We start from the raw sequence: 23,181 nt of genomic DNA on the forward strand, positions 1-23,181 counted from the left end.
CAATACCGAGCAAAAGGGGACATGTAATGTGCAAGTTTTGGATTATTCCAGGAGTAATTATCATATAAGAGTGATTAGTAGTTTATAGGTCAGCATTCCCTGGCAAATTCAGCAGTGGTTCAAAAAATGCCAGATGATGGGAAAACTCTAAATATTAAGTCCTTAAAGAAAATAGATTCTTTTTAAACCAAAGTTGAGTGGAGGAGAGATTAATGGATTTAGGGATGCAGTAACTACTATATCAAAGTTGCTCACATTTGTAATAAAAACAGCTTGTGCGACTGCCTTCGGCTCAGGTCATGATCCCAGGGTCCTGGGATTGAGTCCCACATCGGGCTCCCGGCTCAGCGGGGAGCCTGCTTCTCCCTCTGACCCTCTCCTCTCTCATGCTGTTTCTCTCTCACTCGCTCTCTAATAAATAAATAAATAAAATCTTTAAAAAAAAAACAACAAAAAACAGCTTGTGTTCAGTAATGCGAGATGTTATAGATAGCGAAGAGTCCCTAGTGGGACTAAGCCAATAAATTGGCTTAATTTAGCCATCAAAACACACATGGGAAGAAACTTAACGACTGTGTTTCTCCTTTCTGTTCTTCTCTCTCCTAAGAATTTTCTTCTACCTTTTCTGAATACGTGATGAAATTATAATGCTGCCAGAGATGATCTTAGAAATATTTTGAGCTTCTGGCGTGTGATCATGTTCTTAGTGTCTTTCTTTCCCATTTCAAATCTAACATTTTTATGATTATCCAATTAACTTTTGTTTGGGCCTCTGCTATGTAAATAAAAACAAATACAAGTTATGTTACAGAGTTTTTTTATAACATGACTTACTGAGTTAAAGCTTTTATGTAGGAATCAACAGTAGACTAGTCAATGATGCTATAGAAACAAGTGTTTTTAAACTATAAGAAAATAATCATGTTTTCCTATGATTATATACTTTAATCCTTAAAATGATAATAGTAGCTAATATTTATTGCATGCCTGCGATGGACCAGGCAGTGTGTGCTTTTCTGAGATTATCTTGTATAATCTTCCAATAACCACAGGAAGAGACACTTAATATTATCCGCACTTTATAGATTCAGAAACTGAGACTTGAAGAAGTTAGAGAGGGATCCCCTTTCAAAAAGTGAGGAAAATAAGATATGAGACTGTATCTGACTTGCACAGAGATACCTGCCTACCATGCTAAGCTCTCTTCCAGTGGGTCAGGCTGATCATTAAGGAACTTAAAGCAGAGGAGGGAGTTTGGTCTGTGTGTATGCCCTGTCTGTTCCCTGACATGTTCAGAGACACCATTATTTCAGTTCTGACCTTGAAAGTAAATGCAATCAAAATGTTCCCCCACAAAGTATGCCTACACCTAAACATTTTAATGACTACCAATAGATACAATGGCTGTTAATTTTCATCTCTTCATTGAATTAGTGCCCTTATGGTTTCCCTTAAATTCAATAAATTGAAAGCAAGTAAAAACACCATGTTAAATAGCTGGGAAGGAGTAGATGCTTAATAAATCTTAGCTTTGAGATGGGGTCAATAAAAGTTATGGGCCCAGCACGCGGGGTCAATAAAAGTTAAACACCAAATTAAAGCAGAAGGTGGCCAACGTCCTCCGTGCTCTTTCTCCAGTATTCCTGTGCAATGTAAATCTCTCTAAATATTTGTATAATTTTAGGTATAGCTTGACTTCAAATTACAAGCTTAGTTATGCTATGCTGGAGAAAAATCAGAGGATAAAATGTGGTAATGAGTGGAAAGTTGAGCCAGGCTACATTTTTATTCTCATTCACAGATCACAGTGACTCAACGGATGAGAAATATTTTAATCTTATTTTCATGCTAACATTTGACCCCAAATGACTTGCCTTTTGTGTTACACTCAGAGCAAAAGGTCCAATAATTGTAATTGGCTAAGCATTCCCTTGGAAGGTATTATAAAAGGTGAAAGTAGGAGCTCACGCATCCCTTTCCTCTTGCTCTCTTTTTCGCACATATATTTTTTATAATGTTCAGTTAGAAAGGAAAGAAGTTACGAAAAGTAAAAAGAGTCTGACTCTTGCTCATTTTCAACTGCATTGTCTTGCATTTTCAGACACTCAAATATAAAATCTTTTGACATGTCTGTACTGTTTCCTACGTAATTTCTCTACAAATATGTATGTCATTGCTTTTGGAATAAAAGCCAGAGGGTTTTTTTAATCAAGCCCCGGAAATGTGCCTTGGAAAGAAGTCCCTAAATAATGGCTGAGGAATCTAAGCTATTACGAATGCAAAACAATTATGAATAAATTTGTTGTATCCACACACACAAACACAAAAGGCTGCTGACTTCATCAAACTTGAAAAAGAAAAGGCAACCCACAAGCATTCCTCAAATGATAGTATTGGCTTCATTCAGCACTTAGTAGGCATTCAACCCCTTGAATAAATAAGATGAACTCAGAAGGATCCCAGTAACTCAATGGGACATAAGTTTAGCCAAAGGTGTGTGTGTAGACATCATAGTGTTTTAGGCGATTAGGTGGTAAATGTTTATTTGAAAAACTTCAAGAAAGCCTGGTCCTTACTGGGGCTAATGAAAGTCCTTTCCTTTACATGCATCTTTCCATTCAATAAAATGCTTTTACACTGAGGGCTCTATTCAGAAATGGGGAATTTCTTAATGGATGAATGACTTAGATTGAACTGGATCTATCTAATACTGTCATAATGGGCCCCATTTAATAAATGCCCCCAGACAAATGGCATTGTAAAGTTAGTTAGGCTGGGGTATCCGCATTTTAAACATTAGACCAAAGATCCTTTCACTGCAAAATGAACTACAAGAAAATGAAACATGCTATTCAAATCCCAACCAGATCTCCAATTTCAACACGTGCTTACATTTCTTAGGTTCTTTGTTCCCAGGTCGCAATCTGCAGAATGGGGTTGGCATTACTTATTATATATACCTCATAGTGGTGATCTAAAGATTGTATGATACAAGCAAAGTCCTTAAGATAGTGCCTGGCACATTGTAGTTTTTCAACAAATGCCCACTGCTATTGTTGCCATTATTTGCTTAGATTTTTCTCAACCAAAGTATTAAACAGATACAATTATTGTGGAAACAAACTACTGTTATATTTCTGCCCTCAGTATGCATTACTTTTATTTAGATTCTACTCTTTTGGCCTTTGTATTCTATTCTTCTGCACCTTAAAGAATTCAATAATGAAAGGGCTGTACATGCTCCATTAAAATAATATTTAGGGGCACCTGTGTGGCTCAGTTGGTTAAGCATGACCTGATGTGGCTCAGGTTATGATCTCAGGGTCGTGAGATTGAGCCCCGCATTGGCTTCTGTGCTCAGACTCATTGGAGTCTGCTTGTCCTTCTCCCTCTGCTCCTCCCCCTGCTCATTCTCACTCAAATAAATAAATAAATAAATAAATAAATAAAATCTTAAAATAATAATACTTATTATTTATAATAACTATATTCTAGGCACTGTTATACATATTTCCCTACATTAACTCATTTTACTGTTATACCTACTATTATTACACTAATGAATAGCTATTATTAAAGAGCCACTATTATTATATTAATTTTACAAATGAAAACTTGGACTTGAACACATTACATAATTTGTTCAAAATGACTTAGTTTGTGAGAGGAGGATTCGAGGCTTACACCCAGGCAGTCTAGCTCCATAGCTTCCTCACCCCTATGGTCCTTGAAATACTTCTGTTGCTATCGTTCATAAAAATCAGCATCCACATTCCTTAAAAATGTTTTAATTTGAAAAACTTATTTTTTCTTGGTCCCAAAACCTTAAAACCTGAATTTTTAAATTTTATTTTGTTGTATGTTTGCCCTCCACGGACTCCGATATCCTACCTATTGGGAACTTTTTTCTTTAATCTGGAGAAAAAAAAGAGAGGCGAGCCATGCACATATTTCTTCAAACAACTCAATAGTTGTATATAGAAAAAAGCCAACAGAAAAAACACGATGCCTTAATTCATGGATCTGCTTTCAAAATTTAAGCTTTACTTTACTAATCTGGCAAACCTCACTTGGGAAAGCGTATTTGCAGCAAAGCACAGTTCTTACATATTACAAGAGAAAGCTTGATTTTCTTCTCTTTACTGTCAGATAGAGCAGGCTCTTCTGTAATGCTGCATGCATTGTGAGTAACTATTTTGTAGTACTTTCTACTTAGGTATTCTCATTTTCATCTACGGGACCCCTGACAGGGATGAGTAGTATTTGGGGGAGAAAATAAGGCACCAAGAAAGGTTTTAGCACTTGCTGAAAACACCACTTGCTAAAGGAAGTTTGTAGATTTAAAATGAAAAGATTCCATCCTTCTCCTAGCTCTGTAATCGGTGACACTTGTAATACTCAAAAATAATATCAGAAGAAATATAATATTAGGATTGGTTGGGTCATGAAGCTAATGTCAGCCCTTAATAATATTATAATGATGTTCCTGTATATTTCAAAATGTACACTGGGTTTTGCCAACATACATGAGTAGAATAAGACTAATATTTATGGCATGATCAATGGCTTAAATAAAAATACATCAGCACAGATTCTCACAATACTATTTGTGAATTTGTCACAACACTTACAATGTTGTAAACAGCATTCATGTGCCTACCTTTCGCTCCCAGTAAGATCTCTGAGGGCAGGATTTTGGTTTTGTTCATTTTCATATTCTAAAGTTTGATGTAGTATCTGGCTTGTGTTACACACTAAAGAAAAATTTGTTGAATGTATGCATAAGCAATTGAAGTCAGAATTAATTTGACAAGGTTTCATGAATCCCTACTACCTCCCACATACGATGGGGACACAAAGATGAAGTGGTTCTCTGTCCCTTGAAGAGCTCACAGTCTAAGGAGGAGTTAATATAAATAATCACACTGTATGGTGGGAGACGTGCCAGGAAAGAGCTACATGGGGTGTTGTGGGGTGGCAGAGGCCTGGTCATGACCATGAGGGCAGAACGGGGCGAGTTTCAACAGGGGTGCTAAGATCCTTCAGGCAGAGATGAGAAGTTGTGATAAATATGGGAATTTAGAGGCTGGATGGAGTAACTATAGACAAAATCTTAAATCACTGTGTGTCTGAGGAACAAAATCAATTTGATATTGTTAGAATGACTTTATTTACTGTAAAGTTATGTTACAAATGTATCAGTTCTATTACGTGATACAGGATATGAAATCATAATTATAGACGGAGTGTACCTATTTTTTATTGAATGACAATTTTGTTTTAAATTGCAGTTCCAGTTACAGATGTTTGATATTATCTGTTCCACATCATGGGCCAATAGAGACAAATGCTGTGAACTTCCAGGCCTGGTAAGAATTCTTCTTTTATATAGGTCTGTTCTTTATTGAAATGTTCTAAAGTTGTATTTGATTTTCTCTGAAAATTAAATGCTATTTCATAAAACTCATAACAAGGCAATTCATTGTGATGATAATGAAAATCAGAAGAGGTTAAGAAGGAGACGTGTCTGACATCAGCAGGACATACTGACATGCGTGGCGGGAGTTGCACACCTCCAGGGGGTGCCATCTACACAGAGTCCAGAGGTTCTCAAACTTCCTGGTTCAGGAAACCTTTGGTGTTGCAGTAATTTTTTTCATGGTACCACTAAGCCAAAAAAATGCCAAACAATTCCATATATGAATCCATTAGGTCCAAAAATCTTAAGTGTTTATGCTCTAAGAACTCAGTAGCCATATGAAAAAATAATACACATGAATTGAAAGAAGAAAATGGGATTGTTATTTTATTCCTGAATAACCAGAATAACTTAGGAATGGGATGGATGAGCCTGTCAGGAGTACCCAATTTTTCATACGTTGGAATCTGATTGGACGTTGCCACCTCACTTCTTTTTCCACATTGATTTTTTCCATGGTAGTTGTTTTCCATCACAGCAACTGCCAGAACCCCAGATTTGCAAGTATATGACATCATCAGAAAAGTATTTCAATATCTAATGTTAAGATCATGATCTACCTTGAGCTAGTGGTTCGTAAGAGGTCCAATGGGTGCCGAATATTGCTAATTCTCTTGAGGTTTTAAAATGTTCATGGTGCCCCTGTAAGTTTGCTAAGGTGCCCCAAGGCATCTTGGGACACAGTTCTGAAATTGTAGTCATAATCTGTATAACCTGTGTGATGTTACAGAAAATCAATCTTTTTATCATTATTACTACCAAGTATAACCCAAGCAGGGGGGTTTCCTATAATGAGCTGAAAGCTTTGACTGTTGTCCAACATTTAGAGAAAAGTATATATAGTATACATGGGCCCTCTACTCAACATTTCCTGGGTTTCCGTTGTGAACGTTTCAGAGACTGAGATTATTTTCCACTTGATCATTTAGTTATCATCCGTGCTCTGTTCAGTTCCAGCTTTACTTTTCCCCTGATTCTTAAAAAGTGAAGCTTATTTTCTCCCTGTCCAACGGGACTGGTGAACCCTATGAAGGTCTGCAGTTTCTTATCCCGGTGCAGACTTCTTTTTGGCTGGTACTTCAAATGGGATAGCCACAAATTGCGTGATAGCTGTTAGCAGGTGCTCTGTCTTCATACCCCAGTTACTCATCCAGAGATGTTAGACTGATGTTCATAATCTATCTTGTAATGTCATGTGGCAATAAAATTGTGCAAGAGAAGAAAAATGAGCTCCTATCCCAAAGCTTTAGATGGATGCTGTTGGTGTTTCCTTATGTTCAACGACAGAACGTGAGTCATAAGGAAAGTTGTTACAAGGACTTGATGATGCATTTAAGCACTGTTTTCATTTTGTTTTATGTGTTTTAGTGTAGATGCAGTTGTTCTGATCGACCATTCCAACATGTTTTTTTTAATCCTTTGAAATAGAAATAAGAAAGTGTTCAAGACCTTTAGTTCATAGAATACTCCTACTCAAACTGAATGAAATAGTAACCAGAATCTTTTATACCCACTTCTGCCTTCCTTTCTTCACCTACATCCCCAAGCTCATTTTATCAACATCCTTTGGTAATGATGATTATCAATGACTCACTAGACACTCATTCATTTTTCTTTAAGGAAAATATTTTGTGGGCAGGAGAGAATATTCTTTGCCTTTCCACACCAATGTTCACTTGAAAGTTTTTTTTTTAAGTGTCTTAAAGTGTTTTCTTTGAGTCCATAAAGCTATTTGTATAGGTTGTCTTGTTAACAGTTATGCTATTTTTTTTTTCTCCCTTCAGAGGGATGAGGAGACTTGCCCAGAGCTACCACATTCCTGCTCCTGTTCTGAAGTCAATACCGGGACTCTGGGACCAGCAGGCCCACCAGTAAGTCTTGCCTCATTCAGACTTAAATGTTGTTTAATAATATTCATAGCTATCACTTGCGTGTCTAATATGTGCTTGCCACTGTGCTAAACACGTACTTAATCCTATGAGCAAACCAAAGCACAGAGATGTTAAGAAACTTGCCTAAAGAGGGGCGCCTGGGTGGCTCAGTCAGTTAAGCGTTGGCTTTTGGCTCAGGTCATGATCCCAGGGTCCTGGGATCGAGCCCCACATTGGGCCCCTTGCTCAGCGGGGAATCTGCTTCTCCCTTTCCCTCTACCCGCCACCCCCAACTTGTGCTCTCTGGCTCTCAGGTCATGATCTCACGGTGTCGGGAGATTGAGCCTTACATCAGGAGTCTGCTTGAGATTCTCTCTCTCCCTCTGCCCCTCCCCTCCATGCTCTCTCTCTCTCTCTCTCAAAAATAAACAAATAAAAATCTTAAAAAAAATAAAATCTAAGCTTTTAGCCACAAGGCTGTATAGACTTCTTTAAAAAAAAAAAAAAAGATTTTATTCATTTATTTGAGAGAGAGAGAGCACAAATGGGGGAAGAGGCAGAAGGAGAGGGAATTTCAAGCAGACTCCACACCCAGCATGGAGCCCAACTTGGGGCTTGATCGCAAGACCCTGAGATCATGAGCTGAGCTGAAACCAAGAGTCAACCGACTGAGCCACCCTGCGCCCCTGTGGTTGTTATTTTAAATAAGACTCCCTTTGTGTTGGTAAGATGGAGCAATTTTTCATTTGTCTCTGAGTCATTTAAATTCCTTTCTATATAAATACCTGTTTATAAACTTTTCTGGGATTTTGTTGTGCAGATTTTTTGCTTATTAGTTTCTAAGTGGTTTTATGTATTCTGGAAACTAATCCTTTATTAATGATATGGTTTGCAAATATCATTTCCTGGTCTGTGGCTTCTTTGTTGTTTATGGGACTTTTTATTGTCTAGAAATTTTAAGTCCAATGTAGTTAAATTTAATATTTCTGTGAGCTATCATTTTTTATGTTTGTCTTTATTCCTTCTTTTTAGCCACAGTTCACTTAGAAGTGTCTTTTTAAATTTCCGATCATATGTGCAATTTTATTTTTTTGTTGTATTAATTTTATTGCACTTTTTTATGGAAGATAGTCTCCATAGTACCAATTTTTAGACATTTGTTGATTCTTTGACATTTGCTTTGTGGCCTTTTGTCAAGTTTTTTTGCTGTTCCATGTATGCTTTAGAAGAATGTGTGTTTTCTAATTGTGGAGTTAAGAGTTCTAAATATAAATATCCAGTAAATCAAACTGTAAATTATGTTGTTAGAATCTTCTTTATCTGCATTAATTCTTTATCTTTCAATTGCTGAGATAGATGTTTAAAATCTTCTACTTCAATTTCAATCTGTCAAATTCTGTTTGTAATTCTGCTTTGTATATCCTGAGACTGTGTTACAGTGTACAAAAAATTGAGAACAATCATCTTGCTAGTGACTTGCAATATCATCATTTCTCTTTTGGGTTATTTTCCGGGTATATGTATATATTTTTTATTTGAATTCAATTAGCGAACATATAGTACATCATTAGTTTCAGATGTAGAGTTCAATAATTCATCAGTTGCATATAACACCCAGTGCTCATCACATCGCCTGCCCTCCTTAATGCCCATTTTCTTCATCCTTCTAGTTTCAGTCTTTCTGTTGTCTTTAAGTTTGAGATGAGTTCTGTTTAAATAGTATATGGCTAGGTTTTGTTTTCAATCTGGTTTTGTAATTTTTTTAGAGTTTAGTCCATTCATTCTGTTGTTTGTGATAATTAACCTCTTTGGGCAAATATTCCTATAAATATCACCTTACTTTTTGCTTTCTATTTGTCCCACATGATGTATATATGTGACTTTCATGGTTGGTTGAGGTTTTATCTACTTATTTACACTTTTTGGCTTTTTGTTGTTATTCTTTTCTTCTCCCCTCCCCTAATTTGGAAATCATACTCTCCGTAGCTGTTCTTTTAGTAGTCAATGAAGAGATTTTAACAAACATATTTAGCTTGACAAAGTCTAAAAAGAATCAAGATTTTCACCCTATTTCAACAGATAGATTTTCTTGGAATTTATTTCTCTTGGATCATCCTTTTTATAAATTATGCACTGTTGCTATCCAGTATTTTTTTAACATCACAAACTAGACATTTTTTTAGTACTTGTTATCAATTACTATGTGTTAAAACTTGCCTCTATACTTGCTATTTCTTTGCTCACAATATCTTCTGGTATCATTTTTATTTCTTCTGGAATATACCCTTTGGATGTTCCTTCTATTTACTTACTTACTTACTTACTTACTTACTTATTTATTTATTTATGAGAGACAGAGAGTGTGCAAGCAAGCAGGGAGAGGGTCAGAGAGAGGGGGAGAGAGATAATCTCAAGCAGACTCCCTGCTGAGCACGGAGCCCTCCACGGGGCTCAATCTCAGGACCCCAAGATCATGACCTGAGCCAAAACCAAGAGTCGGACACTTAACCAACTATGACTCCCAGGTGCCCCAAGATGTTCCTTTAATGAGAGACTATTGATAGTAAATTTTCAATTTTTGTTCATCGCAAAATGCTTTTATTTCCCATATTATCAAAAGATAGTTTTGATGGTTGTTACAGAGATTGTTGATTGTACTTCCTGCATTCATTGCCACTGCTTCTTTTCATAGTAGAATTCCCCGAGTTTTAGCTAAGTATGTGGCCATTCACCTAGGCACTTGACTTCTTAGCATCTGTACAAGTGGGTATCACCTTATGACCAAGTTCTGGCCAGTGAGAGAAAAGGGATATGCAGTCAACCTAGACGTTGTTCTTAAATGAAAACAAAATAACTTCCTTATCCATCCTCACCCCTCTCAACATACTACTCTGGGAACATGTGGTAGTGGTTCACTTTGGTAAGCAATGTCCTAGAACACAGCAGAGCAATAAAATGGAAGCAACTGAGCTTCCACGTTGCCTTACGTGGTAAAGCTACTCTAGAACACTGAACCGATTATCAGCTCAGATTTTAATATAAGAGAATAATAAGCCTCCTGTCTTGCTTTAAAATTTTTAATATTGGCCTTAATTAAAGCAGTGAGACAACTTTCCAAACTAATAAACGGGAAGATCTTGTTTGCAAGATCCCTTTGTCTTTAGTGATCTGAGGTTTCACTATGGTATGCTCTAGTGTGGGGTTTTGATGTAGATAATCTGCCATTTTGGAAAACTTATGACTTCATGAGTTTCGATGGCATTGTTTCTCATTAAATTTGGAGTTTTCTTAGTCACTAACTCTTCAAATATTGCCTCTCTCCTATCATCTCTATTATGTTTTTCTGAAATTCAACTGATGTATTTTTTTACTCTCACATCTCTTAATTTTTTTTATTTATTTCTGCTTCTATCTCCAGGCTTCTTCTGTGTAATTTCTTCAAATTTAGTTTCTAGTGTATTCTATATTTAGCTATGTTTAATATGCTGTTTAACCTATCCATTGCATTTCTGATTTTGATGACTATATTTAACACAGCTAGAAGTTATATTTGGTTCCTTTTCAAAACTTCTGGGCATTTCTATACTCTTTCTTCTTTTGTAATACTTCAAAACTATTTTTTCTTTCAATATTTTAAGTATAGTTTATTTTTTTATCTGATCATTTCAATATCTGCATTGTATGTGTTTCTGAGTCTGCCATTTTTTTTTTCTGCTGATGTTACTCATGCTATCTTGTTTCCATATGTTCTGTGTGATTTTGGGGGGCTGTATATTTGAGCTGTATTACTTGAAATTTTATCTCAGGGGATACTGTGAGCCAGTTTGGGGCTGTATTCCTCCAGAGAATATCTGTGCCTGCTTCTGCTAAGCTCCTGGGTAGACAACCAACTGAAATCCACCTTAGATGTTTGACTCTGGAGTTTTGTTTGCTCCTGACAGACAGGATGAATTCTGATCTCTAGAATGTCTGAGAATCAGCTTCTGGGTAATATTTCTTAGCAAAGACATTTCCAACTCCTCCCATAGCTACATTGGAACATTGGAAGCAACATCTTGGTCATCCACCTGCTATTTTTTACTGTTTGTTTGTTTTCTCCCCTACCTGACTCACAGTGAAGCTTTTCAAGTTCCTCAGCTTTAAACATTTCATTTTCAGCCCTGCCCCCACCTATCATAGGCTCAAGTTCACATTTCCTTGCTTTGTGTGGGCTATACAGTAAAAGCTTTGCAGCAATCCTGAACCTTTTTCCCCGTCCTCCCCCAGGGCAGTCTCTGTGCGCATGCTTGCGTCTCTGGTTTTTCTTTATTCTTTATTCCTGGGACTTATGCATTCAGTTCTTAATTATAATAATGTTTGTTTTATTTTAAGCAGCATTAATAAGCTTTTTTAGCTGGAGGGTTTTCAAGTTTTTTCATCTGCAATACTGCTGGAACAAGTTATAAAATATTTACAGATGACCTAAGAGTCAAACTTTGTAATGAGAAAAAAGCAGAGAAGTGAAAGAGAAGGGTTGAGCTCTGACTTGGAAAGAAAGATATAAAATAGGAGAAAAGTTATTAAAATGTTCAAATATTTAAAGTATAATAAACTATTCAAGAAATAGTATCTGAAAACAATATGCAATAAACCCTGGCTAATGATTTAACATAGGTAAATTCTCATTCAAGAATTTACACGTGGGTGTTTTGTGCCAATAAACTACAAAACAGCTGTAGGAAGGTATGGGTGAATGAGCCATATTCCCTTTGCCTAGGCTAACCCTTTCTTATTTTGTGGAAGTTAACATCCACAAAAATGTATTGAATTCTTGTCATGTGCTCAGTGTTGAAGGTTAAGGATAAGGTGCAAAATAAGTTACAAATATAAAAGGCTCCAGGCTTTTAGACATGGTGCCTCCAGCATGAATAGCTATGAGCCAAATTGTCACATTTGAACAAAACCTGCAGTGAAAAACCAATCATTAAAGATGCACAGAAAAAGTTAAAGAGTTTGTGCCAGAATGGTATATTAATTGGGATGCATTGCACTAGCTACAAGGAACAGAAAATTCGACTGACACAGTAGTGTAAACCACCGGGACATTTAGATATTTATTGTTTGCTCAGCAAAAGATTTAGAGGTGGATGGTCCCCCAAGCTTGTCCCATCTTCCCACTTTCCCTTCTATAGGCTTATGGCCTCTTGATTACATTAGCCCAGAGTGACTAATGTGCCCATTCCTGGTTGCAAAGGAGGTGGGGCAAGCAAATCCATCTTTTTCAGCCTTTGTAGCAGGAGAAATAAAATGGACAAGGGAGTCAGGAAAGACTGCTTGGTAGCCAACCAACAGTGTCTGCCACTCTGGGGAAAAATAATTTGCATCCCATATAGCAGTGAAAGGTGTGGTATCCAAATATATGAGGAATTTCTACACATTAAAGAGAAGAAGACATGCAACCCATTAGAAAACTGAGTAAGATATAGAAATTGGTACTTGCATTGAGATTAAATGCAAATGGGCAAATGTTATGAAAAGATGCCCCATTAAAGTAGTGTTAAGGAAAATGAAAATTAAAATAAGAGTAAAATATTATTTTTTACCAATTAGTTTGGTAAAAATGTAAAGTTTGACAACATTGTTGGGGGAGGAAAAATAATTTTCCCTCTACTCTTCTGGATTCTTGGCTAAGACACCCCTTTAATAAAAAGATTAACAGAAGAGAAATAATCAAGAGTTTAATAACACACATGCCTCCTGTTTACATGGGACATACCCAGGAAGACTGAATAACTCCCCAACATGGCTGAAGCCAGCACTTTAAATATCATCTTCAGCTAAAGACAAAAAAAAAGAGGGGGGGCTGTTAGGGACGGAGAGTCTGTTTGGGGAGGTTACCAGGAAAGGTGCAGGAAACAAGGGTGAAGCTGTTATGCAGACCCTAGTCTCTGCCTTCTTCATAAGTAAGTTTCTAGAGATTTAGAGTCATCCTTTTTTTCCTGCTACAGAAGGAGAAACCTTTACAAATGGAGGCAACCCTCATAAATGTAAATGTCTCTTATAAAACTTTTACTCGGGTTTTGGTTTTCAGGGCTTCTCCTGTGTCTGCAGTTTCTTAAATAATCAGACTAAAATAATCCTTACTCCAAAGGGGCACACTGTGAGGTGACAAATTCTGCTCCCCTTCAAGATCAGGTGGTGACTGAGGTTTAGAGAAGCTGGAACCCTCTTAAACTCTTGGTAGATGAGTAAATTGGCAGAGGTGTTTTGCAGCATAGTTTGACAATATATCTGCCTACCAATCAAATTTCATTTGTAATTCTACTTGTCGATATCCTAAATATTAACATTTGCACTTAAATATTAAAGTCTGTACTGCAGGGCTGTTTAAGGATGTTAATGGCAGAAGTGTTTAAACAGCAAAAAAAAAAAAAAATGTGTGAGAAAACCCTATGTTTTCAGTCATAAAGAATGGTTAAACAAACGATTGTATAATCCAAGGTTTGGAAAACTACGCAACTCGGTCAGAATAAGCTAAATCATATGTTAAGTCATGGGAAAGAATCTCTAAAAAGATTAAGTTAAAAAACTTAGGAGTATGTAAGAAGTGTGATGTCACATATGTAATTTATAATACATCATATAATAGTACAAAAATACTATAGGTAATAGTTTCTATAGGTACATATATGCATATAATAGAGTCTTCTTCAAAGAAGTTTTTTGAAGATTTTATTTATTTATTTGACAGAGAGAGAGAGACAACAAGAGAGGGAACACAAGCAGGGGGAGTGGGAGAGGGAGAAGCAGGCTTCCCACCAAGCAGGGAGCTGGATGCAGGGCTCGATCCCAGGACCCTGGGACCATGACCCGAGCCGAAGGCAGACGCTTAACGACTGAGCCACCCGGGCACTCCGCATATAATGCAAATTTAGAATTATATTTTAAAAGTCTGGAAGAGGGGCGCCCAGGTGGCTCACTGGGTTAAGTGTCTGCCTTCGGCTCAGGTCATGATCTCAGGGTCCTGGGATCAGCCCACATAGGGCTCCCTGCTCAGTGGGAGAATCTGCCTGTCCCTCTCCCTCTGCCCTTCCCCCTGCTTGTGTTCACTCTCTCTCTCAAATAAATAAAATCTTTAAAAAAAATTAAAGTCTGGAAGATAAGCAACCAGGTGTTATTGGGGAGGGGAATGAATTTAAGTGGTTAAAACAAGCTGGAAGAAACCTTAAAGGTCACCAGATCCAGTCTTTACCCAAGTGATGCGAGTGTTCTGCTGATGGCACACAAAATGCTTTTCAGGAAATAAATTAGAAACACACACTGAGAGGGGCGCCTGGGTGGCTCAGTTGGTTAAGCGACTGCCTTCGGCTCAGGTCAGGATCCTGGCGTCTCAGGATCGAGTCCCGCATCGGGCTCCCTGCTCGGCAGGGAGTCTGCTTCTCCCTCTGACCCTCCTCCCTCTCATGCTCTCTGTCTCTCATTCTCTCTCTCTCAAATAAATAAATAAAAATCTTAAAAAAAAAAAAAAACACACACACTGAGAAAGCGATTCCATTTTCAGTGAGCGTTTAATCCTTCTGCTCAGGTGAAAGAGATATTCTCACTCTGGTGCACACTAATACTAATACCTACTTGTCTCCCTTTTTAACAAAGAACAAGCCCATGGCTTACAGACTTCAATAGGAACAAAATCTAGCTAAATTTAATAACATTATTTATAGTGTATTTTTAAGGTTTCTTTCTATTCTTAATAAGTAATACATTTTTCCATTAACTATAGTGTTATAATGTTTGCTTTTAAGATTAGATTAAAGTGAAATAGTGAGTCAATTGAAAAATATTCAGTGTATACACATATATATTTATGCACATATATACAAAGAATATGTTTGCAAGAGTACATATACACATACATATGTACGTATTATGTATGTACATATAGATCTAGATAAGGAAAATGATATTAAGTAATTGTGCAGATGTGCCTTAATAAGGCAAAAATATTAGGGAAAATGCAAATAACTGAAGTTTCAGTAACACTGATTAGCCTTTTATGGTGTAATTAAAATAAAAATCCCAGTCTAGACTTACTGCTTCAATATGGTCATAATTAAAAAACTATTTTTATATGCTTTTTATAATTTAATTGAATAATCTCAAAGTTGTGGTATAAGACACACAATTTTAGATTAGCTGTGTATTTTATTTGCGTCCATTAATAGTAATAGTTTTACACACTAAATTTCAAAATACTGTAGCTTTTTTAATTTGACAGGATTTGGCATAGAAAGCTTTCTCAAACTATGAAATCATCAGCAGGAAGAGGTGAGTCTAGGTGGCAGATTTCCAGTAAAGGATCATAATGAACATACACCATTACACAATAAGTTGGCCTTTGTTCAAAATAAGAATTACATAATCCATATTATTGAAGAAAAGGGGTGAAATATGCTGTTTAAGACTTGTCTTTGTGCTAATACTTAACATCTGTTTGCCAGGGTGGTCCAGGACTCCGAGGACCAAAGGGCCAACGAGGTGAACAGGGTCCAAAGGTAATGTTCTCTCTGTCTCTCTGTATCTCTGTGTCTCTCATAATTAGCAATAATATAATTTTGAAGTTCAGTCCTGTTTACCCTTTGCAATCTAGAACCCTTTATGTTTTTGTGGAAAGTTGTGTCTAAGTCTTTTCCCTTAAAGACTTCTGTTTTTTCATAAAAATATTTAAGAGCTTAGTAAAAGAAAGGTTGGTTTCCAGGTCAAAAATAGAATGTCAGTGTTCTGAGTGGTTTAGTTTCAAAGGTAGTATTCTTTTGTGTATATTCTTCTCTTTCTCCACCTACAACAAAGTAAGGAGAAAACTGAAGCACAACTAGGCAGCATTCCCTCCCAGGTAATTTCTCAAGTTTTAGAGTCCTACTCCCTCCCCACTACGTGTAATCAAACACACAGCTCTGTTTTCCTTTCTCACTGCCCAGGGCCACCACGTGTGCTGGTGTAGGCCCTGCGCTGCACAAAAGCACCAGCTGAGACGACCAAGCCCTGCCAAGCCGTGTCCAGGCACACGTTTTCCTACTTTGCACAGAGGCACCCTAAGGGATGGGCAGAAGCCCAGCCACTAATTGAATTCAGGCCTCACCATCTTCTATCTGGCTTTTGGCAAATCTTCTAACTGGTCTGCTGGCTCCAGTGATTTTGATTTTCTGATGGATTCTGCACATCTGCCCCCAGATTTATTTCTTTAAAGTTATGCTGGGTTGTATCATACTTTTAAATCTGTAGTCATATGCTATTGCCTTGAGAATACAATTCACCCTCCTTGGCATGGCATTCAAGGCTCTCTATAATTAGACTCCCCTTTTCATTTGTACCTGTTGCCCCACACAATCTCCTCTCCACCCACCTTGCAGTCTTGACTTACTGCTTCAATATGGTCACTTACTCAATTTGCATGGTATTTTTTCATGGGGAAGAGAACACTGCAAAAATTTTTACTGTAAAACTGGAAGCAAGTGCAGCAAGGTAGGAGCTAATATTGGAGGGGGGCGGTAAATGAAAGAAGACTGAAGATAATGAGGCACTAGCCAACCCAAAACATGACATATCTCCTTTTTTGTTTGTTTAATTTTCTGATATTGCGACACATATCTTTGGCATAGACTTGATGTTTCTTACCTGACTCTCTGTCTTATGGTCCTACAAGGAAGGCCAGTGATTTTAAAGCTTCTTCTCAGACAGCAATACACTGAGTCTTCCTCAGTTCCACCTCAAGGCAGTGCCCAGGAGCTCCTGCAGATTCTGGCTTCCTCCTCCCATTGGGATCCCAGCAGGATCCCATTGTTTTTCCAACATTCTCACTGGATGATGATTCTGATCATGAAGACTTATGAGGAGCTCAAAGATGTTTGATGATCCCAACATTGACCCCTTACCTCTGATAATCATTTTCCACAGGACCACTACTGAGGTGGTTATTTTTACATGATGATTTTAATGAATCACAGATATAAGTATGAAGTGGCTTTAGGAAAATGTCTTGTTAGACAGAGGATCCTTACATGTCCACCAATGCCATAGTGTAGGAACAGATAAAGTATACCTTCCATATGGAAAGCCCCATGCTGTATTATTTTCCATTTTGTGGGTCCATATTTTAATTGTAGCAAACATAATAAGAATTTAGAAGCTTAAAGCAGCCATGATGCTGGGCTCTCAGTCATTTTTGTCTCATACTGTATAGAATAAAATGAGACCACATAGTTTCTGCTCTTCTGCTCCATTCTCAGTTCCTCAATAATATTTAATTGATATATGATTAAATGATTATAAGCATTAACCAATATTTGTCAATTACCAACTTGTTTCTTCCATCATATTTTTTAAATCTACCTCTATCTCCCCTCCTCCTACACTATGTCTCTTGTAAGAATAGATTTCATTTGTTTTCTGCATCCTCAGTTCCAAATGGTTTTTTTTTTTTTGGTACATAAATATTCATAGTATCTTTACTTACAATAGCAAAAAACTGGAAATGATTCAAATGTTCATTAATAGGTGAATAAACAATTTTCTATATATCCATGCAGTGGAGTACCACTCAGCAATCAAAAGGAACATACTATGGAAACATGCAACAAAATGTATGAACCTCAACACCACTCTGACACATGAAAGAATCATGAACCAATGAAGTTCATAGTATATAATTCCATTTATATATAACCAGAATCGTACTTAGCCTGCATATGACTTCTGTTCCTATAAGAATCCTGTAAAATTGCTCTTATTAAGGTCATCGATTACCTCCTTGTTATCAAATCCACAGGCTATGGCTTAATTCCTATCTTACTTGAGATCTCTACAGCATTTGATATGGTTGGACACCTTTTTATTAGAAATCCTCCCCCCGCCTTGGCCTTTCCTACACTGCTCAGGCTTCTCTTTTTCTCCCTTCTACCTGCTTTTCATCTCATCTTCATCAGTTTCTTCTGTTCTCAACAGTCTCCTTAAGAACCTCACCCACAAACACATCTTTAGCTACTCCAAAATCCATCTCAGCTCAGACATCTCTCGATCTCCAGACTGTTGGACATGTCCACATGGTTATCCCCATGAACCTGAAACTTAACTGACTACGCTCATAATCTGTCCCCACTTTTTCTTCTGTATTGCTTGTCCCAAGTAATGGATTCGTCAGGCTTACATTTAACATGATATCCAGGTGTTGGAAGTCTTAACTTATACTAGTTTTCACTGGAGTCCCAGAATGAGAGAAGGGCAAGAAGAAGAGGTTGAGGATGTAGTTTTTCTAGAACTAAGATTACAGAGGTGATAGACCAAGGTCCAAACTATGGAAATAAGAGCTGCTAATGTGACAGGAGTGCCTGATCCTGAGAAGAAAGAAAATCAAGTAATATTACACTGAGGGCAGGTCATTAGGTAGACACAGAAGACAGAGGAATGGTGGGGTCAAGATGAGGAAGCAAACAGGGACTGGGGGCAAAGTCTTCAGTAATGCAGGAGTGCCCCCAAGATGGGTGGCTGACAGGGGTGGAGGTGGAGAGAATGTAGTTCAACTGGATGGTATGAACCTACATGCCACAGACCAGGAGGGTGGTCTTGAAGTACTTCTGTATTTTGGATTTGTTATGGAGTGTGGGGGGTCTAGTTACTCACGTAGTTGGCATAGCCTTCTTATTTATGGAAGAAAAAAATTAAAGTTGCAGCAACCGCCATGTGTTTACTCTTTTGGTTTACTGATGACATCTTGTCTGGGAGGCATGTTGTCTTGCTCTATCCTATCAGCGCTTTGTGTCTTAGGAACATTCCATAAGGAAATAAATTATAAGTGCTCTAAGCAGAAATATCTTTTGAGTACCGAGAATCTAACTTACCTCTGGAATGATTTTCTTCTCTTGTGTTCCAGGGACCAGAGGGGCCTCGAGGTGACACAGGCCCTCCAGGACCCCAGGGTCCCCCTGGACCCCAAGGACCAAGTGGTCTGTCCATTCAAGGAATGCCTGTGAGTAGTGTGTAAACATTTGGGTGGATTTTATAGTGATCACCTTTTCATGAGTTATAAAGAGTGCACTTTTGTGTTCTCTGCTCTTTATAATGAGCCTCAGTCCCTTCCAACCCCTAAAAATAAGAATTGAGAAATGGAAGTAGTAACTGAGAGTTCATGAGTACATTCATTAGCCAATTTTTTGTCAAGTGATGAGGGTCTTTTGCAAGTAGATACATCCACACAGAGTGGGTATATCCATAAGCAATTTGTCTAAGGAGAGAAACAGGGCTATGACATGTATTGTCCTTTTTCTTGTTGGACCAAGTCCTTAACAGATGTAATAAAATCTAGAAAGTAACAAATTCAAGTTGTTCATTATGTATTTGTAGTAATTATGGATATTGATTCATGGAAGCCATTTGTTTATGATTTTTATCTCAGTGGGCATCAAAGGACAGTGCACTTAGAGTTTTAGATTATAGACAGTGTACTTTTATACAGCCACTCTGTTTGTAAAAGCTGTTTATATCACGGAAAACAAATTTAATGCCACTCACTGATTGTCATTAATCTTCCTCTAGGGATCAAGATTTCAAGAATAAAACCGATTTCTATTAAATAAAATTGATATTTGAAGCAAACAAGCCTTTTAAGCACATTTTAGCCGTCTTTCTGGGCATATGATTCTATCTCCCTCACTGAGAAATTTTCTGTTCCGGGTTATTTTCACAGTTTAGAAATCATTAGCATTCCAGTTATGCAATTGCTACTACTACTAATAAGCTTTTGATAAGGTCTTGCTACCTGCCAGATTCTGTTTGCTTTTCCATTCGTTTATCTTTCTAGCCAAAATAAAAGCAAAACTCTAGATAGAGGTGAACTTCAAAAATCTAAGCTATCGATAGTATCGTACTGTTCCATCTCTCACACAGATGTACAGCATGGGCTCAGCCATATCAGACGGCATGTTCTGTGTTTAAACTGTTGTGCCGTATAAATGTTCAGCTCCGTAGGAATGCTTACAAACAGGGGGTAGCATATGTGAGAAGTGAAACATGCCAGGTTTGGATGTTAGCGCGAAAGCAAGTTAATGTTGAAAATGTTAGTGCAGTAAGAGGAGAGAAAGAAAAGACAAAGAATTGACCCTACGTGAACTTAACCCCGAATGCTTTTGGCTATTCAGGGAATGCCGGGTGCTAAAGGAGAAAAAGGAGAGACTGGCCTTCCTGGCCCACAGGTATGAGTTTTACTTTTTAGTCTGCTAAAAAAAAAATGCTTTTAGCTTGGGGCCCCTGGGTGGCTCAGTCAGCGAAACGTCTAAGTCTTGATTTCCACTCAGGTCATGATCTCGGGGTTGTGGGATCGAGGCCCACATCAGGCTCCGTATGGAGCCTGCTTAAGATTCTCTGTCTCCGGGCGTCTGGGTGGGTCAGTCGCTGGGCGTCTGCCTTTGGCTCAGGTCATGGTCCCGGGGTCCTGGGATGGAGCTCCACATCGAGTTCCACATCAGGCTCCCTGCTTGGCAGGAAGCCTGCTTCTCCCTCTCCCACTCCCCGTGCTTGTGTTCCTTCTCTCGCTGTGTCTCTCTCTGGCATAAAATAAATAAATAATCTTTAAAAAAAAAAAAAAAAAGAGGGCACCTGGGTGGCTCAGTTGGTTAAGCGACTGCCTTCGGCTCAGGTCATGATCCTGGAGTCCCGGGATCGAGTCCCGCATCGGGCTCCCTGCTCAGCAAGGAGCCTGCTTCTCCCTCTGACCCTCCCCCCTCTCATGTGCTCTCTCTCTCTCTCATTCTCTCTGTCTCAAATAAATAAATAAAATCTTTAAAAAAAAAAAAAAAAGATTCTCTGTCTCCTTCTCCTTCTGCCCCTCCCCCACCAAATATTCTTAGCTCTAGAGCCTTGCCAAGGTTGGGGGGATGGGTGGGAAGGTGGGGAAGGCTGTAGCTTCTAAAGTCAGCTGTGATTCTAGCAGTAAGTGGCTTCTGTATTAAAGACTGTTAGCCTGTGTCTATTCACTTTAGTAGTCTCTGAGAGTCATAGTGATGCTCTGGAGGGGAACATTTCTTTCATATAAATCATTTCTGGATTCTGAATTCACCTTTATGCTATTACGTTTGTTTGGAGGTCTGGATCTATTTCAGGGAAGCTGGGTGGAAAGGCAATTGATTTCCGATTTCCGTGACTCTGACTTTTTTTGGTCCTTGCTCTACCTAGGGTATCCCGGGAAGCATTGGTTCACCAGGACGTGATGGCTCTCCAGGCCAGAGGGTAAGGACCTGCCCAAGGTTGTTAGCACAGGAGATTCCTTACCAAGACATTCTTTATTTCTGATGGTTTTCTATGCAAGGAAGTCAAACTCGGTGGGTTTTTTCCTTATTATTCCTCCTCTTTGTCTATATTCCGCCTATCCTGTGTCTATTTCCCTTCACTGACATCTTCTATGTCCATTAGTTTCATCAAAACCTGAGAACTTCCATCAAACCTTCCCAAATTAGCAACACCTCTTTCTGAATGTTCCCATAACCAGAATGCAATTTGCACTGAATTGTGTCCACTGGTTTAGCAGATTTTCCAGTTTTTTTTTTCAATTTTCTAGGCACAAACCTAAAGGAAATCAAGGATCGTAGGAGTTGAAATTTAAGTATTATGGCTATGCACAGTGTTCTTCATTTATTTTGCTATATGTCAATTATCTAGTCTTTTAACGTGTTCACATGGACAGCAGCGAAAGACGTTATAAGGATGGTCAGGACAGGAGTGAGTTAACATCCAGTGTTTGTTTAGTCAACACGTTTTCACTAAACCCGATTTAAAGTTCTTATCCTCAAAGAGTTTGTAGCTTAGTGGGAGAATACATAACCAAAGAAGAAACTGTAATGCATACTATGGATGGGGGCATTTGCAGAGCCCTGTGAGGGTATTTACAAAGAATAGAAAACTAAGCCAGACTTGACGGGTTGGGGAGAGCTTCCTGGGTGAGGCACCATTGAGGCTGAGTCTCAAATGAGAGACAAAAATTAGCCAGGTGCATGGGAATAGGAAAGCTATTGCAAGCAGAGAACAGAATCTACAAAGGCGTGGAGATGAAGAGAAGGTGGGCCATTTCCAGTATTGCACAGAGTTAGTGTGGCTGGAGAGTAGAGTGCAGTGTGTGCATGAGTGGGTGCATATCTGTGTATACACACGTACACACAGTTAGATTTGGAAAGACTGTCAAGAAATGAAGCTGGAGAGGTAAACACAAATTCAAGTAAGTCTTTTTTTTTTTTTCCTTAAACTGTCACTGATTTAGGATGTGGGTGGCTCCACAGTTTCCCTCAAAGACTGAATTATGTAGAGTGGCAACCACTCGGATCCAGTCCAATGAAGGACAGCACATTTGGCAAGCAATGCTTATTTTTGGAACAAATTACCCACTGGATTAGAAAATGATTGGCTGGAAGACTTACTTCTCCACTCAAATAAGACCTGCCTTTAGCTCAGGGTGGCTATATGGCTCAAGAATAAGGAGATTGTTTTTTTCTATAGAAGCATGGGTGTGGGGCCTTAAATTCCTTCCATGTTCTTTTTTTGTTTTTTCACCAAACTTTCATTTGCTTAAAATCTGTTTAATCTTTGCCCATTAAATGGAACTACTGAGTCTGTAAATCATGTCCACGTAACTGCATCTAAAGGAGGCGTTCTTTAAAAGTTAGATTTATGTAGGTTTCTTGTATATGTGGAAGGAGTATCTAGAAGTATTTATATGTTTTGGCAAAGGGCTTAGGCCAAGATCCTGTTTGGTTACACACCTAGATTCTTCTGTGATTCCTGAAGCTCTGAAAATGGCAATTCTAAAGATTTGGT

At 38.1% G+C, this 23,181-nt stretch overlaps 1 protein-coding gene across 5 annotated transcripts in view; it reads left to right on the top strand.

Moving 5' to 3' along the window:
• The window catches only part of COL14A1 (collagen type XIV alpha 1 chain), a 199,527-nt gene that overhangs the window by 129,094 nt on the left and 47,252 nt on the right, over nt 1-23,181 (top strand). For all 5 annotated transcript variants that reach the window (XM_035011835.1, XM_035011836.1, XM_035011832.1 and 2 more), the window contains 6 exons: nt 5,292-5,369; nt 7,264-7,350; nt 15,828-15,881; nt 19,253-19,348; nt 20,517-20,570; nt 21,550-21,603. In XM_035011835.1, coding sequence (XP_034867726.1) covers nt 5,292-5,369; nt 7,264-7,350; nt 15,828-15,881; nt 19,253-19,348; nt 20,517-20,570; nt 21,550-21,603 — 423 coding nt within the window. The remainder of the gene's footprint in view (nt 1-5,291; nt 5,370-7,263; nt 7,351-15,827; nt 15,882-19,252; nt 19,349-20,516; nt 20,571-21,549; nt 21,604-23,181) is intronic.

Source organism: Mirounga leonina, unplaced genomic scaffold (genome assembly GCF_011800145.1).
Source record: "Mirounga leonina isolate KUSES-001 unplaced genomic scaffold, KU_Mleo_1.0 Mir_165, whole genome shotgun sequence".
Classification (NCBI taxonomy): Eukaryota; Metazoa; Chordata; class Mammalia; order Carnivora; family Phocidae; genus Mirounga; species Mirounga leonina.